General features: G+C 31.7%; 1 protein-coding gene across 1 annotated transcript; it reads left to right on the top strand.

The window, feature by feature from the left end:
• The first annotated feature begins 2,960 nt into the window (after positions 1-2,960).
• Positions 2,961-5,157, top strand: LOC131603552 (DELLA protein 2). The gene has a single exon (XM_058875905.1). The coding sequence runs from the start codon at positions 3,137-3,139 to the stop codon at positions 4,730-4,732; it is 1,596 nt and encodes a 531-aa protein (XP_058731888.1). The 5' UTR covers positions 2,961-3,136; the 3' UTR covers positions 4,733-5,157.
• The last annotated feature ends 10,767 nt before the right edge of the window (positions 5,158-15,924 follow it).

Genomic DNA, 15,924 nt, shown 5'->3' with positions numbered 1-15,924 from the left:
GATGTTGAATTTCTTCAACATAACATATTTTGTCATTTCAATGGGACTCTTTGTTGTACCTGTTCTTCTTATACATTACTTAACAGATATTATTATTTGTTTTACAAAAATTAAGCCAACCCTAAACACAGAGAACTAACACTTCATATATCAAATATGGTGAAGATCCAATGGTTTAGAACAAAAATATTTCTTTCTTTGCAGCTAAACATTTTTCTCAAGATGGATCTCTTTACAATATTAAGTGTTCGATTTAAAAATCAATAACAAAGACGGACTCTGATACCAATTGAAGGTAGAGAGAAACACATGAAAGGGGGGATTGAATTGGGTTTTCAAAACTTTGCCCTTTTAGAAAAATATTCGTTTAAGATAAACATTAGCGTATGCAATAAAGAAAAATATGACATATTCAGTTATCCAAGTCCCCTTTAAAAAATGTTAGTTCTGTCCACCCGCCAAGGTGATTTTACCTTAGAAAATAACTTAGTCCACTAATCATAGAAATGATTACAGTTGCACGGGCCAGTTGCCGGTGACTAACAACAAAAGCATTGATCAATCTGTCAGTGTAACATTGTTGTAGCATTGCAGCTTTAGCGTTTGCAATGGACAACATCTTCAACTTTTGGCATTTGAAATAACAACATCTTTGGCTTTTGTAGTGGCAATCTGCAGCTTTGGCTCTTTGGTTGTTCGCTTTCCAACAACATTTCTTCTGAAGTATTGATTTTCATTTATAGTCTTCAGAGAAAGAGACATTGTGAGGATACAAGAGTCTTTTCTTAAAAGCCAACAGTTATTTTCCAACGAATATAAGTGGGATGATGGATAGTAGAAAACGTTACTTCATTATCCTGTAGTTTGCAGCTTTGACATGATGGCGTGGAAGACAACTTTTGAATTGTACGAACGTCTTGATCTTATCTTCAAATGATGTACTTTTGATTCTGAAGTAGTAAGCTTGGAAGAGATAATTTTCTTTTCTTTGTTCTTCTGATGATATATCTGATGAATAGTTCATAAACTACTTTGTTAGGATATCATAAGAAAATCAGAACCAATAGAAACAAAACTTTGTCTTTCAGAAATAATGACAACAGCCTTTCTGAAGTACGACGCAGGAGTTCCTAGATCAAATATGTATCTGAAAAAATAACTGATTTGAGAGTAATACAACACGAGCAATACAAAACAATAATGTTAGAGTCTTTCAAAACAGAACAGTGTCTTTAGATGATTGTGCAACAACATATTTGAGGAACACGTCTAGATATCTGAACAAGAGTCATCAACTAATATGTATTTCTGTTCTTTGATCTTGTCCGCTTTTCTTTGACTATGTCTTTAGATCAATGAGCAACAGCTCTTCTGACGAACATATCTTGACATCTGATCTTTGAATCAACAACTTGTATCTGATGTAGACTTTGTTTCTGATCTGAAGCAACAATTTCTTGTAGACCTTGGGCCCGTTTGTTTTGGCTTTTTTTAAAAATGATTTTTATAGTGTTATCAAATTTTGTGAAAAATTTTTTTACAAAGAAACTTTTTATAGAAACTTCAAATGAAAAATTTGTTTGAATTTTTATTCTTAAAATGTGATTTTAGGTATTTTATCTATTTATGGGGAAAAAATTTGGATATCAAAATTTCAAAAAATCACTTAATTTTGAAGCTATTTCAAATAGATTTTCATAAAAATCATTTTTGAAATACAACTTTTTGAAAAAATTATGATTTTGACTAAGTTTTGGTCTCCAATTATGTATGTTTATGTTATATAATGTCAAATTAAGTGTTTCATTTTAGAAAAAACGAATATAAAAAAATTTGTAATATTTTGAAAAACGGTTTTAGAAAATCTATTTTCAAAAATACAAAGAAAAATCCATTTTTTTAAAGCTGAAACAAACTGGCCCCTTGTTTCTTCTGGAGACACTTGAGACTTCTAAAGCAGCAGCTTGTTGAGAAGTACATAGGAGATCCTCTTTCTGATTAACATTCAACATTCCGTAGAACTATTGATGTTCTTTAGAAGTGAAGCGAATAGTCTATTTGACAACAACATTTCTGATGATTCTTTAGACAACAGTCCTAAATCATACAAATCTTGTTCTAACAAAACTATCCCTCAGGATGCATACCCAAGATAATTATCAAATCCAAAATCTCTGATTAAGCTGGAAGAGACCTTATCATCTCATCCAAGTATTCTTGGGTCGCGACCACCACTTTTCTTATATTATAAATGAATTATTAATTTTTAAAGATTTAATAAAAGTATTTAACATTAATAGAATTATCTATTAATTGTATTTGTTAAAAAATTTAAAATATATTTTAAAATGTTGTTAATTCATTAATATTAAATATTATATTAATATATAAATATAAATAAATATTATTTACAAATGTTAAATCTTAAATCAGTAGGTTATTTTTAAATATTTTTAAAAAAGTTTAATTTGTTTACTTTAACTCTTTTTAAAATAACATTTATGAATAATGGTTTATTTAATTGTTTTAAAAAAAGTATGCTGCACTAATTAATAAGTGTTAACTTTTGTTGAAAAGTATGTTTCACATGCTATAAGACTAAACTAATTTTTCTCTCTAAGGTAGTCCTAGTGAGCGTATATATAATATTAAACAAAATAAAATAACTGTTTTTTTCTTTTTGAAAAGAAAATAAAATTGCTGTTAATATGAAAAATGAGCAGCATGAAAAAAAAAACTCCGTCTGACAAAATAAAAAAGCAAGAAATGGAAACAAAGTAAAAAACATAAATGTATATTTTGGATCTTATCTGTTACTGTTAGAGGCCTGCCAGCCCGGCGTTTTGATTGGGTCTCGAGCCTGTCACGAGCGTTTTCTCCTCCTTTTCCAATATTTTATAATTTCCATAAATAAAAAAATATTTGTAATAAGAAAAAGAATTTGGATATATATGAGTTTTACGGGTATATGATTGTGTTGATGAAGAAAGAAGTTTAGAAACCAGTAGTGAAAAGAAAAAAAAGAAAAAAGCATAGAGAGAAAGAAAGAAAAGAGAAAGTCACAATCAGAAAACAGAAAACAGAATATAGAAGAGAACTCTGTGTGTGAGAGAGTGTGAGAGAGAAGTGTAAGAAGATGAAGAGAGAACATCATCAAGAACACGAAGAAGCCAGCATGACTGGTAAATCTGAGATTTGCTGGGAAGACGACGGCGGTATGGACGAGCTGTTAGCGGTGGTTGGTTACAAGGTGAAATCATCAGACATGGCTGAAGTTGCTGAAAAGCTTGAACAACTTGAAAAAGCCATGGGTAATTTCCAAGATCAAGATGAAGCCACCATCGCTCAACACCTCTCAAACGACACCGTTCATTACAATCCTGCTGATATTTCTAACTGGCTTCAAACCATGCTTTCCAATGTTGATTCTCAACCGAATCCCTCTGTTTCATCTTCCTCCGATAACGACCTGAACGCCATTCCCGGTAAGGCTATTTACGCCAACACTGATTCGCAAGTAGAGGAGACTCTTCCGTCTCGGAAACGACTCAAACGAGTAGGTTCTTCTTCTGGTGCTGAGTCAACTCGTCCTGTTATGGTGGTTGAAACGCAGGAGAAAGGGATTATTCTTGTTCATACTTTAATGGCCTGCGCTGAAGCTGTTGAACAGAAGAATCTACCTGTGGCGGAAGCGCTGGTGAAACAGATCGGATACCTAGCGGTGTCGCAAGAAGGTGCTATGAGAAAAGTTGCTACGTATTTCGCTGAAGGTTTGGCTCGGAGAATCTACGATGTGTTTCCACAGCATTCCGTTTCCGATTCGCTTCAGATCCATTTCTATGAGACTTGTCCTTATCTGAAGTTCGCGCACTTCACTGCGAATCAAGCTATTCTTGAAGCTTTTCAAGGAAAATCGCGTGTTCATGTTATTGATTTCTCGATCAATCAAGGGATGCAGTGGCCGGCGCTTATGCAGGCGCTTGCCTTGCGTCCTGGCGGTCCTCCTGCTTTTCGTCTCACCGGAATCGGTCCTCCGGCGTCGGATAACTCCGATCATCTTCAGCAGGTTGGTTGGAGGCTTGCGCAGTTTGCGCAGACGATTCATGTTCAGTTTGAATATCGTGGTTTTGTTGCTAATAGTCTCGCTGATCTTGATGCTTCCATGCTTGAACTCCGGTCACCGGAGACTGAATCCGTTGCTGTTAACTCTGTTTTTGAGCTTCATAAACTCAACGCGCGCCCTGGTGCGCTTGAGAAGGTGTTTTCTGTTATCCGTCAGATTCGGCCGGAGATTGTCACCGTCGTGGAGCAAGAAGCGAATCACAACGGACCGGCTTTTCTCGACCGGTTCACCGAGTCGCTTCACTACTACTCGACGCTTTTTGACTCGCTGGAGAGTTCATTGGTTGAACAGCAGGATAAGGCTATGTCGGAGGTTTATCTAGGGAAGCAAATCTGCAACGTGGTGGCGTGTGAAGGAACGGACCGAGTCGAGCGTCACGAGACATTGAATCAGTGGAGGAACCGGTTCGGTTCAGCTGGGTTTTCTCCGGTTCATTTGGGATCCAACGCGTTCAAGCAAGCGAGTATGTTGTTAGCGCTTTTCGCTGGTGGAGATGGTTACAAGGTGGAAGAGAATGACGGTTGTCTCATGTTGGGATGGCACACTAGGCCATTGATTGCAACCTCTGCTTGGAAACTCGCCGCCAACTCAATGGTGGTTTCACACTGAGTCAACTCGCGCGTTTTGCACACTTCCACACCCTACCCTCTTTTTTTGGAAGTAAAAAAAGAAAAAAAATAATTAATTCATACCCACCAAAAAAGGAAAGAAAAAAAAACAAGGGTACTTGTGGGGTTGAGTGGACAATGTGCAATTGTGCCTTGCTGAGCTGTGAGCACTGATTGCTTGAGACCGAGAGACCCACCATTGTCCATTCTCTCTCTCTCTCCAACTCCTTATCTTTCTCTTTCTCTATGTTAATTTACTTTTTTGGCTTAGGACTTTCTCTGTTCATTGTTTTAACCTAGGGTTGGAATTGGAATCTCATGTAATTTTTCAGGTTGGAATCAATGTGTATTTATATTATTTTATGTTTCAACAAATGTAGTTTGCTGGTTGGTTATAATAAATAGAATCTTGTTTATTTATTTTAATTGAAAAAAAAAAAAACTAGTGATTTTGATGAATGGGATTAGTATTGATATGAGCTATCATTGTCAAATTAAGAATATGATAGTAGCTTCTGCCTGGTCATGGAGCCAGCTTTGACAGAATTGGTATGAAAGTGAAGTTACTAAAATGGAGAATCAATTGCCAGCTGCCTTGCATTTTAGCATACATAAAGCAGCTTAGAGTTGAGTGTTTTGCATATACATCATTATCAAAATAGATGGAACTGTAACTTCAATGCTTGTTTGTTTGTTTATGCATAATAACAAAATTACTTGCATAACAATTCTTTGCTTTTTATGTCAGAGAAAGCACAATCTTGAGAAAGTGAACAAAAGTTTGTGGTAGAGATCATTTTAGTAGTGTCATGAATCATGATTCATCTCTCTTTACATTTTTTTTATTTTTAGTGGTTGTTTCCTTTCTCAAGTATCATTTTGTTTAATCCTCTTTCTGCCAGATTTTTACTGGGCTTACTTTAGATAATCTAGTTTTCAGTTTGTGGAAGAGGATGAATTCTGACCTGCCGGACCCATATAGTGTAAATTTTAATGTATTTTTTTGCTTTCTAATCACAGAGAGTCTGAGAGCATCTTAAATGAAGCATCATTCATACACAGTTCAGTGGTCAAAGCAAAATCAAAAACTCAATTGACTTGTTCTTTTATTAACTTTGGTGATAACTTTGATTGTACCAAACAACTACAGAAAATTACTAGTATATTATTGGAGTCTTCAGGAATCTCAAGTTCCCTGAGATCCTCTGCCAGAGAAAATCTGCAATGTTTCTCCCTGCTGGTCTCTCTATGTTTCTATTATTTTAATTGAATCTTCTCTATTTTTAATATAAAGATCTGACTGGTTTTAAAAAATGGTCCGCGACCACAAAAACGGTTGCGACATTATCCATAGGCATTGCAACCGATATTGTTATTTATCGTTTTTAGAATAAAATATAGTTAATTCACACTGTAACAACTACAATTAGTGTCACAATACGTGTATCGATCAAAATCACGAAATTTTTTATGCGACTTTACTCCTGAACACTTTGGACTTTACTCCTGAACACTTTGGTAACTACTTCAGAATGCATCTTCAATTTTCTATTATAATCTATTTTGTTTATAGTAGTCACCAACACAAATACTAGGCCCATCTCAGGTGCAGAGTTCTTGATATCTCTTTGGTAACGTGATTGATCAGTTATTCTTGTCTAACACCTAGTTGGTAAGGCACTCAGGAAGATTAATGCCATTAACAATTAGAATAAATTAAATGGCATAAAAAAATATTATTATTATAGATTCATTCTTAAAACTCTCCTAACAAACAATACAAACGTTGTCAATTTCATCAATTTAGCTGTCACATTTTATAATACTACTACAATACAACCACAAAATTGAATTGCAATTAGATGACACATTACACCATGCTCAGAAACAATCATATGAGCCCAAAGAGAATGCCTCATCAGCATTTGTCAACATACAAGAGAGTATCAATTTAATTAACTATTTTGCAGGCCAGTAGATGAGTCAATGAATGAAAGATGCATATATGTAGCACTCAAACAACACCTTGATTTCTACGTATTGGGCCATCTTCTAAATTAGTTTATGTTTGCCACCAAAGTATTATATTCACATGTCAATGTCACTTTCTATATTTTATAGGGTCCCACCATAAATTTTTTATTCTAATACCAACTTGGTCTCTAGAGTAATCTTAAAAAGTTTTATGTACCTCACATCATGTTACCTATTTTAATTCTCCACTTGCCACTGTTGCTTTTATTATATTTTTCCACAACCTTTTCTATCAACGAGAAAGTGAATCATGTCTCTTTCAGTTACATAAGAAAAACCATAGAAAAAAAATCTTGATTAAATCTTTTTTTAAGAATTATGAGTGAGTGGTATATACTTATAGAGAAGCCAAGTCAAACAAAAACTAGTGCTTTCTAGTTTCTAGTTGCTTACATCTTGATTATTGCTATGCAAATTTCTACATGAATTGAAGAAAGGTGAAATAGCATAGATGTTAGTGAAACAGTGAAATTTAGGTGTGTGGAGAGTCACACGTGTGGTTACAACAGTTAAGCATGTGGGGGACCTGAATAAGACATGCTGTTTCTGTTGAATTCTAAAACAATGCCTTATTATGCTGTTGCATGCCTTTGAGCTTTCTTTGACCATATCACATAGATTAGATTAGGGGTGGCAATTGGATCCATTAAAGAAGAATCCATCCAATCCGTCCACTAAATAATCCATCCAATCCATCCATTATGGAAAATGCTAGATAATGGATTGGATTCAATGCATCCATTTAAAGTCATGGATGGATCTAATCCATCCAATATGTTTCAAAAATCCAATGGATTATTTTATTTTATATTTTAAATTTAATAGATCATTTTTATTATAAAACATATAAAATATTTTTATTCAATAAATTAAATTATTTTTTAAATTTTATAATAGAATATTTAAATTTTATCTTTATTTTATTTTTAAAAAGTCGTATTATTCTAAATTCAATCTCTAATCTCTATTTTATTTAAACAATTAACTTTATTAGTACAAATTTTGTATCAATTTGTTCATGTCGTAATTCTATAACTGAAATCATAAAAAAACGAAAAACACATTTTGATTTTTATTACCTTATATATAATTGAAAAGCATATAAATGTATAGCGTAAAAAGTAAAAGTAGCAGAAGGATGCAATATAACACATGCTATTTGTAACTAATTGATTATAAATGGGTGGTTACAAACTGCAATATAACAGAAAATAAGAAATATATTCTGAAATTTGTTTTTGAAATGGAGCAGATGCTAACTTATTTGGACTAGAGACAATACTGTTGAAAATATATATGCTAACTTACTGTCCATATAATGTTTAATACAATTATGTGCGATTACATTTTATTTTTTAATAAAAGGATAATTTAGATGGAACTATTAATAGTTTTTGTAAAAATAGAGAATTATGTAATTTAAAAAAATATCTGTTATAAAACTTATTTTTAGAAGTATTACAAAAATTAATATTTTTAATAAAATAAAAAAAATTAAATTAATTTTATGGATGGATGGATATCCATCCATTAAAAAGTTGTTAATGGATGGATTGGATGGATTATATTCTTAATGGATGGATTGGATTGGATTTTTTAAAGATAGTGTTAGTGGATTATTAATGGATTAATGGATTGTTTTGATCCATCCATTAACAATCCAATCCATATCCATCCAATCCATCCATTTTGCCACCCCTAGATTAGATTAATTGGTCCTCTTATATATACTACTACTAGTATCTATTTATTATCTTCCAACCTTCCACGTTATTGCTTCATTTGAATCTCCTTTTTCCTTTTGCGTTAACTAAAATTCACATTAGTATTTTATTTTTATGGGAAATTTATTCATCCTTATCCACTTCAGTGGTATCTGTATGAATATTCTTATTCATTGAAAAATATCTTGGGTGGAGCATGTTAATGTTTCGGATCAATTAAATGAAGGGTATAGAATAAATTATTGAATGAATTAAATTGTTAGTCTCAATTAGAAATTTCATATTATCGACAATAAATATTGACACGTCGATTATATAAATGTAAGATATGCATAACATAAGATAGTACGCCTTTGATAAAAAGTAGTAATTATGTCTGATCTGGGTAAGATATCATTCAGAACAGTTCTTTTCTTGAAAAAAAACTAAAACAGTTTATTAATGTTTCTAAATCCAGCGTAAGGAGAAATTAATTTGGAAAATTTCTTTACCCACCTCTCTATGGGGTCACCCCCAGCGAAAAACCCATTTTACCCCGCTTCGGAAATGCATTTCCGAAATATTTTTTTTTTCAAAATTTTTCCAGATTTCGGAAGTGCATTTCCGAAAAAATCCCAAAAATTGAGATTTTGACTAATTCGGAGATATATCTCCGAAACAACAAAAAAAACTTAAAAAATCCCAAAAATTAATTTTAGGATATTCATTAATTCACATATCATAAATTTGATATAATTTATGAGTAATAAATAATAATAATTATATATTTTGATATAATTTATGAGTTATGAATAATAGTTATTATATATTTCTATCCTAATTCAAATTTTAAAAGTTAAAATAATTTTAATTATCAAAATTAAAATAATTTCACTTACAAAATAAGTTATAATTTTTTATTTATATATTTATAATAATTGTTAATCTTTATAAAAAAAGAATATTTTAAAACAAAACTCACGTTTTTATTTTCTTTAAAAAAATCATATTCAATTAATTAAAGTAAATAATAAAATTGTTTCAATTTTAAATAGAATAAAAAATAATGCTCAAAATGTGCATAAATAATGAATAATAAGCACACAAATATGTAAAAATAAAAAATATATATAATATTTTTTAAAATATTTAAAAATGATTACAAAATATTATCAAATTCATTGTTCACTTTATATAATATTTTTGAATTAATCATTAATCCTTGTTTGTTTTTATATTTACTGTTTATATAGTTTTTAACGCACTATTTAAAAATATAACAATTTTTATAGTGTATATAAAGTATATATAATCTAAGTTTATTTAAATAAAAATAACAAAATTTGATTGAAGGTCAGATTTTTTTTTATTTCAATATAACGTTTATTATTTATTAATATTAAAAAATTTATAATTTAAAAATTAAAAATTAAAATAAGTTTGTAGAATATAATTTTTCTTAATTATCAAAATTGTCATTTGTTTAAAATTGAGATAAATCATTATTTAATAAAACATAACATTTCCTACAAATAAATATTAAAAATCACGTATTTTTAAGAAAAATTAATATAAATTATGTGATTGTTATTATTATTAATTATAATACATTATTTTTATTATTTATTAAGAAAAAAATGTGATTTTTTAATTAAAAAAACGTGTATTCATTATTTGAAACAAATTTCACAATTATTTAAAATACAATTATATATTTTTTTCACAATAAAATTATTATGCTAATTATTATTTAGTTTTTGTATATTTTTTATAGACACTTTGTGAATTTGTATATATTATATTTAAAAATGAAACAACTTTATTATTTATATTAAGTGAATTCAATATGATTAAATTTAAATAAAATTAAAAAAAATTCAAAAATATTTAGCATTATGATTTTTTTATATGAAGTATAATTAGATAGTTATACAAAAATGTGAAAAATCTATTTTATGTATGAGAATAGGGAATTATGATTTATTAGAGAGGAAATTATTTATTACTAAAAATAGGAGAAAATTATTTTAAGTAAGAATTTAGAGAAAATTATTGATTCACTTTCATTTTATACCTATTAATTGTATTGATTCACCTTGATTTTAATTTTTTAATAATTATTGAATTATTTCGGAAGTGTATATCCGAAACATTCCAAGACCAATTTGGTCTTGGAATATTTCGGATATGCATCTCCGAAAACACCTCCCTCTCCCAAGGGGGTTGAGTTCGGAGATGAACTTCCGAAACACCACATTTTCTGAAAATGTAACTTTATTTCGGAGATGCATCTCCGAAATCAATATTTTATATTAAAAAAAAACACGTTTTCGGAAGTTCATTTCCGAAAACACCTTTTTTTCAAAAAAAAGTACATTTTCGAAAATGAACTTCCGAAACAAGGGGTAGTGTTGTAAATTCACCAGGGGTGAGCAAGAAGGTTAGGAGGTGGGTGAAGAAATTCTCTTAATTTGCAACTCTATAATTTGGTCCTGCCACTCCCCAATTATTTTTATTCTAATTTTATTTCTGTTCAAAAATTTTAAAAAACAAAGAATTTTCGAAGCTATGCACTTCAAAATTTCTAGTAAAAATTATCGGAAATTCAGTTAATTTTAAATTTTCGGTACAACGTATCAAAAATTTAGTTTATTTAAAATTTTCGGTATACCGAAAATTTGAAATTTCCGATATACCCATGAGGCTATCCAAGTGAACTGCAATGTACTGCAGGCGGCTGTCCTGGAACATCAGATGCTGCGGAAGATGGGCTAACCCTAAGGTGTGACACTCTGAGGAACCACTCTAGGTATCCATCCCGACACTGCCCAGGTTGCTGAACCGTAACGGATGTATCGTGTTCTTACTAGAAATAGTGTGGGAATTACAAAATTGTCGGAGACAATTTACCAGAAATTTTGAAAATTCGGGTGTTAATCTGGAAAAAAATAACTTATTGAAAATTTATGGGAATTGCGAAATTGTCTGAGACAATTTATCCAAAAATTGAAAATTCCGATGTTGATCTGGAAAAAAAAACAAAAAACACACCGGAAATTTTTGAAATTTCTGGTGTGTAAATAAACTTCCAGAATTTTTGAAATTCCCTGTATACCAGAACTTTTGCATATATTTGAAATTTTCGGAAGTGGTGCAAGAAAATGTTTTACTTGTGTGATCTATAACCGACAGCTTCTTCTACGAATTCCTATACATATTTTACGCAGTTATTCACCATTGACGTTGTATGTTTTCTATGTAACAAGTTTAATTTTTAAAGGTTTTCCCGTCTCTATGATATTGATAGTTTATTCTTTATATGTTGTAATTGACAAAGATTTTGTTCCTAGTCTAAAGTTTTAGCATGTGCACAGGCTACTAATAAATGACATGGTATTATTGTTGCACTGTTTGTTTTGATTCTTCTAATGGAAAGTCGGGGAGGAAAGATAAATTGATTAGGGGTTGTGAAAGAAGTAAATTACAAAAGGAAGAATGCATATGAAAACAATATTTCCTCATAAGGCATTTATAATATGAAAGTTAAATGTCCTTTTTGGCTGAGATTTGTAGCAAGTGGTATCGGTTGGAAGGTGATTGTTAGGTGTGAGATGCACAATCATAAATTGTCTAAGGATTTGGAAGGCCATGACATATTTGGGCGTCTAAAAGATCATGAAAGACAGTTTGTGAATGAAAAAATGAAGTACAATATGGCTCCAAGGTAACTAGTTGCTGCTATGAAAGACAAAGATCTAGAAAACCTCACGAGTGTTACCTAGATGTATGAAGCTAGAGTTACATACAATACGACCAACATATCTTCATTGACAGAAATGTAAATGTTGTTGAGTCTATTCATAGAGAGAAATACATGTGTTAGACTAGAAATGGAGACTACTCAAATGTTGTTGCTGATATCTTTTGGACACATCTTGATTCAGTGAAACTGTTGAATATGTTTCATTTGGTGTTAATTTTTTATTGCAGATACAAGACAAATAGGTAATGGCCACCATTACTTATTAAAAAGTTTTTCTAGTTGATATGATCACCAAGACATTGCCCCGTTGCAAGTTTTTCTTTGATGTCATGGAGTTTGTTCCAAGGTGGAGATTTGTTAGAATTGGATCGAATTCTATTGGGTCGAAGAGTAGGTTCTGGTTAGACAGGATTTATGCATGCCGTCGAAGTATGTTTACATGCTGGTGGTAAAAAACCTACATACTGTAGTCGAAGTGTGTTCTAGCATGTGGGTGTCGAAATGCTAGGGTTGTTAGTATTTCAAATTGGGACTGTTTGTTATGTCTAATTGTTTAAGTTAGCTTGTAATGGGCGTTTGTGAAAAACCCATTAGTTTAGTATGTTAGGTTTATTATAAATAACATACTAGTATCTCATCATTGCATACTGCAAATCCTAATTTAGGATGAGAGAGTTATTTGTTATTCTTGTAACACTTGTAATTTTGATAGAAAGAGAAAGTAAAGAATAATAGTTATAACCAATCATTGTTCTTCTTATTTTATCATCTTTTTTATCTTTGTGTGTTTCTTGATACAAACAAACAATTTATACTTTGTTTATCAAGGCATTGTTTTCGCAACAATGTGATTAGCAAAGCTGGAGAGGAGAATTTTTGACAAATTATTTGGCTTGTTTTGTGCATCAACTTGTTGGACTCTATTGTTAAACCGAAATGTCATTATTTTCAAGGAGGAAGAGCCGGCGAACTTGGAGTTTATGGAGAGGATCAAAGCTCTATCGTGGTTATGGTTCATTACTTTTTCTTGTAGTGGTAATTCTTATTGTTAGGAGGATTGAAAGTGTGATCCGACTCAAGTTTTAGCTTGTAAATTCTTGTAATCTTTGTGATTTGAGGCCTTTGGTCTCTTTTCTATACTCTCTTCTTCTTCTTGTGTTAAGGATTGTGCACCCCCTAGTGGCTCTCATAATCCAAGTGTTTGTTTATAAAAAAAAGAGTGATTCATTAAATATGGGCATAGAAATGGAATCCAAAAATAAGATCATATATCTTGTAGTTTGATTTTTTGAAAGAAAAAAAAACCCATGCATATAAGAATCACATTTAACACCAAGAATTTAAAAAACACCATGTGTCATAGAATTATGACATAATTTCAAGCCTATTTTTTCTTCCAAATTTTCATTGATTTTCTAATATATACACTTAAAGCTATAACCAAATTCCTGGAACAGTATTACGTTTCCTTTATAGACTTTCAGACAATGTCCAAGAATCATAGTCCTCCTGAATCTAACTATCTCCTGAACTTAAAATCCATAATCCAACTCACTCATACTGTAACATATATCCAGCAATTTTATAACAAGCCTTGAATAGAACATCACAATTAATAACACCTGCACAACATCCTCTAAGAACCTAATCAACATCATCATTAACAACACATGCATATGAAGTTTTAATTAAGGTCAGACCCCAGTGATATGACCACAAATCTTAATCTGCATCAGAACTATGTCAGAAATCAGAACACAATGCTATAAAATTAAGGCATTCAAATAAAATTCATAGAACCATTATGCATAAATGCTTAGCCCAAAATCTTCTTCAAAATATACCCTTTCTATATTAAAATATAGTATTACTATGATAATAACTTGACTTTGAAATAAGAATCATATCACACCAAAATAATGCAGGTTAAATCCTTAAATGATAAATTTTTTGATACTCATGAATTTAAATTAGATACAGGTTTAAATTGTTTTAAAATTTAATTTATTTGAAAATAATATAAAATGGAAAAGTGACGTGGTATTGAATTTTAGTATTCAATTAATTGAGGGTATTGATACTCAACTAAATTCAAGGTTATAAGAGTGTTCACCTATTTGAAATCAAAATTACATATACTTAAAACATATGACCAAAAACTTAGAATATATATTACAAAGTGGAAAACAGACTAGGGGAAGCAAACAGACATGTCCGTCCCGTTTAAGTCGCCCTGTGAAAGTCCGCAAAAAAATGGGGCGGGGCGGGACGGACATACTCAAGGGTGCGAGTCTAAAACATTGATCTGTCCCGTAAAAAGTAAGGACGGGGCGGGGAAGGCCCGCGGACTTTGCACCTTTTAGGTTTAAAAATGTAAATTTTTTTCTAAATGTCCGTGTCCGCAAAAGCCTGCAAAAAAGTGGAGCTGAGCGGAACGTACATATTAAAAGTTCCGGGTCTAAAATCTTGGTCCGCCCCGCAAAAAGATGCGGACAAAACAGACATGCCCAACAGACCGGACTCGTTTTGCCACCCAAAAACAGACACACCTAAAGTAAATATTACATAAATATTACAGAGTGGAAAAGTTTAATTTCTTAAACAAATTAATGGTTGAAAAATGAAAATGTATCATTATTAGATTAAACATCAATTGAAGGAAAACAAGCTACAAATTGTTGCCAGCATAAATAACTTTTTGCCATTAAGGTCAAATTTAGACATTGAAAACCCCAGAAGAAGCTTCAAGTCAATAAGAGATAAGGATAGTAGAGCGCCAAAGTGCAATGTTGACCTACTTATTGTTGTGCCTAGTTCCCACCGGAAAATTCTAGTTGCATTTTCAAAATACCATTATCAAACAAAAACATAACTTGTATCTAATGCATTTCAACATAATAATTACTTTTGAGAACTATAAAAAGTTCATAAAAAAAAACTTGTCCCAATTGACACAAGATTTAATTTTGCTCACAACTCAATTTTGACAATATTGAATACAATGCATAGGTTTTGCATTATATACTAATATGTGAATGACCAAAAAGAAAGGTGAAACATACTGCATACATCAACGCTTGCTCAGGAAACATGTCAGCGAGGGTCTTCAGTTTCCAAATGAAAGATCTTGCAATAAGTCAAAATGATGTCAGTTGAAATCTCAAAAAATATCAGCCATTTATTTTAGTAATAACTCTACAATAATGAAATTTAAAACAAGATAACCTGGTATCCTTGCCAAGGCAACCGATCACGAAGAAGAAAGGCAAGCTTGAAAGCAAGATTCCAAATCATCTCTATTGTTATCTGTTCTACCAAGATGTGCTTGAACATCAGCGTAATGAACTGTGCCCCTGCGCAAAAAGATGATATACAGAATCATTCAAAAGCCAGACATTAAATCAAATAAGGTTTACAGAAGTTAAATAACGAACTCACCTAAAAACTGTTGGTGATTTTAGTATCATCAATGTATTTTGGTAATAATGTGATTTACTGTAGGCCGATGCAATTATGCGTTAAGCTTGAAACGAATTAGGATAGTGCGAAGTGCACGCTCGTAGAGCCAAACGTGCAATTGAATACGAATAATAGAAACGGGGTTCCAAGGGGCGGAGCCCCTGGCGGGGTGCGGGGCAGCACCCCGTCGGGGTCCAAGGGGCGGAGCCCCTGGCGGGGTGCGGGGCAGCGCCC

This window comes from Vicia villosa, linkage group LG5 (assembly GCF_029867415.1).
Source record: "Vicia villosa cultivar HV-30 ecotype Madison, WI linkage group LG5, Vvil1.0, whole genome shotgun sequence".
NCBI lineage: Eukaryota > Viridiplantae > Streptophyta > Magnoliopsida > Fabales > Fabaceae > Vicia > Vicia villosa.
This window is presented reverse-complemented; position numbering and strand designations above follow the sequence as displayed.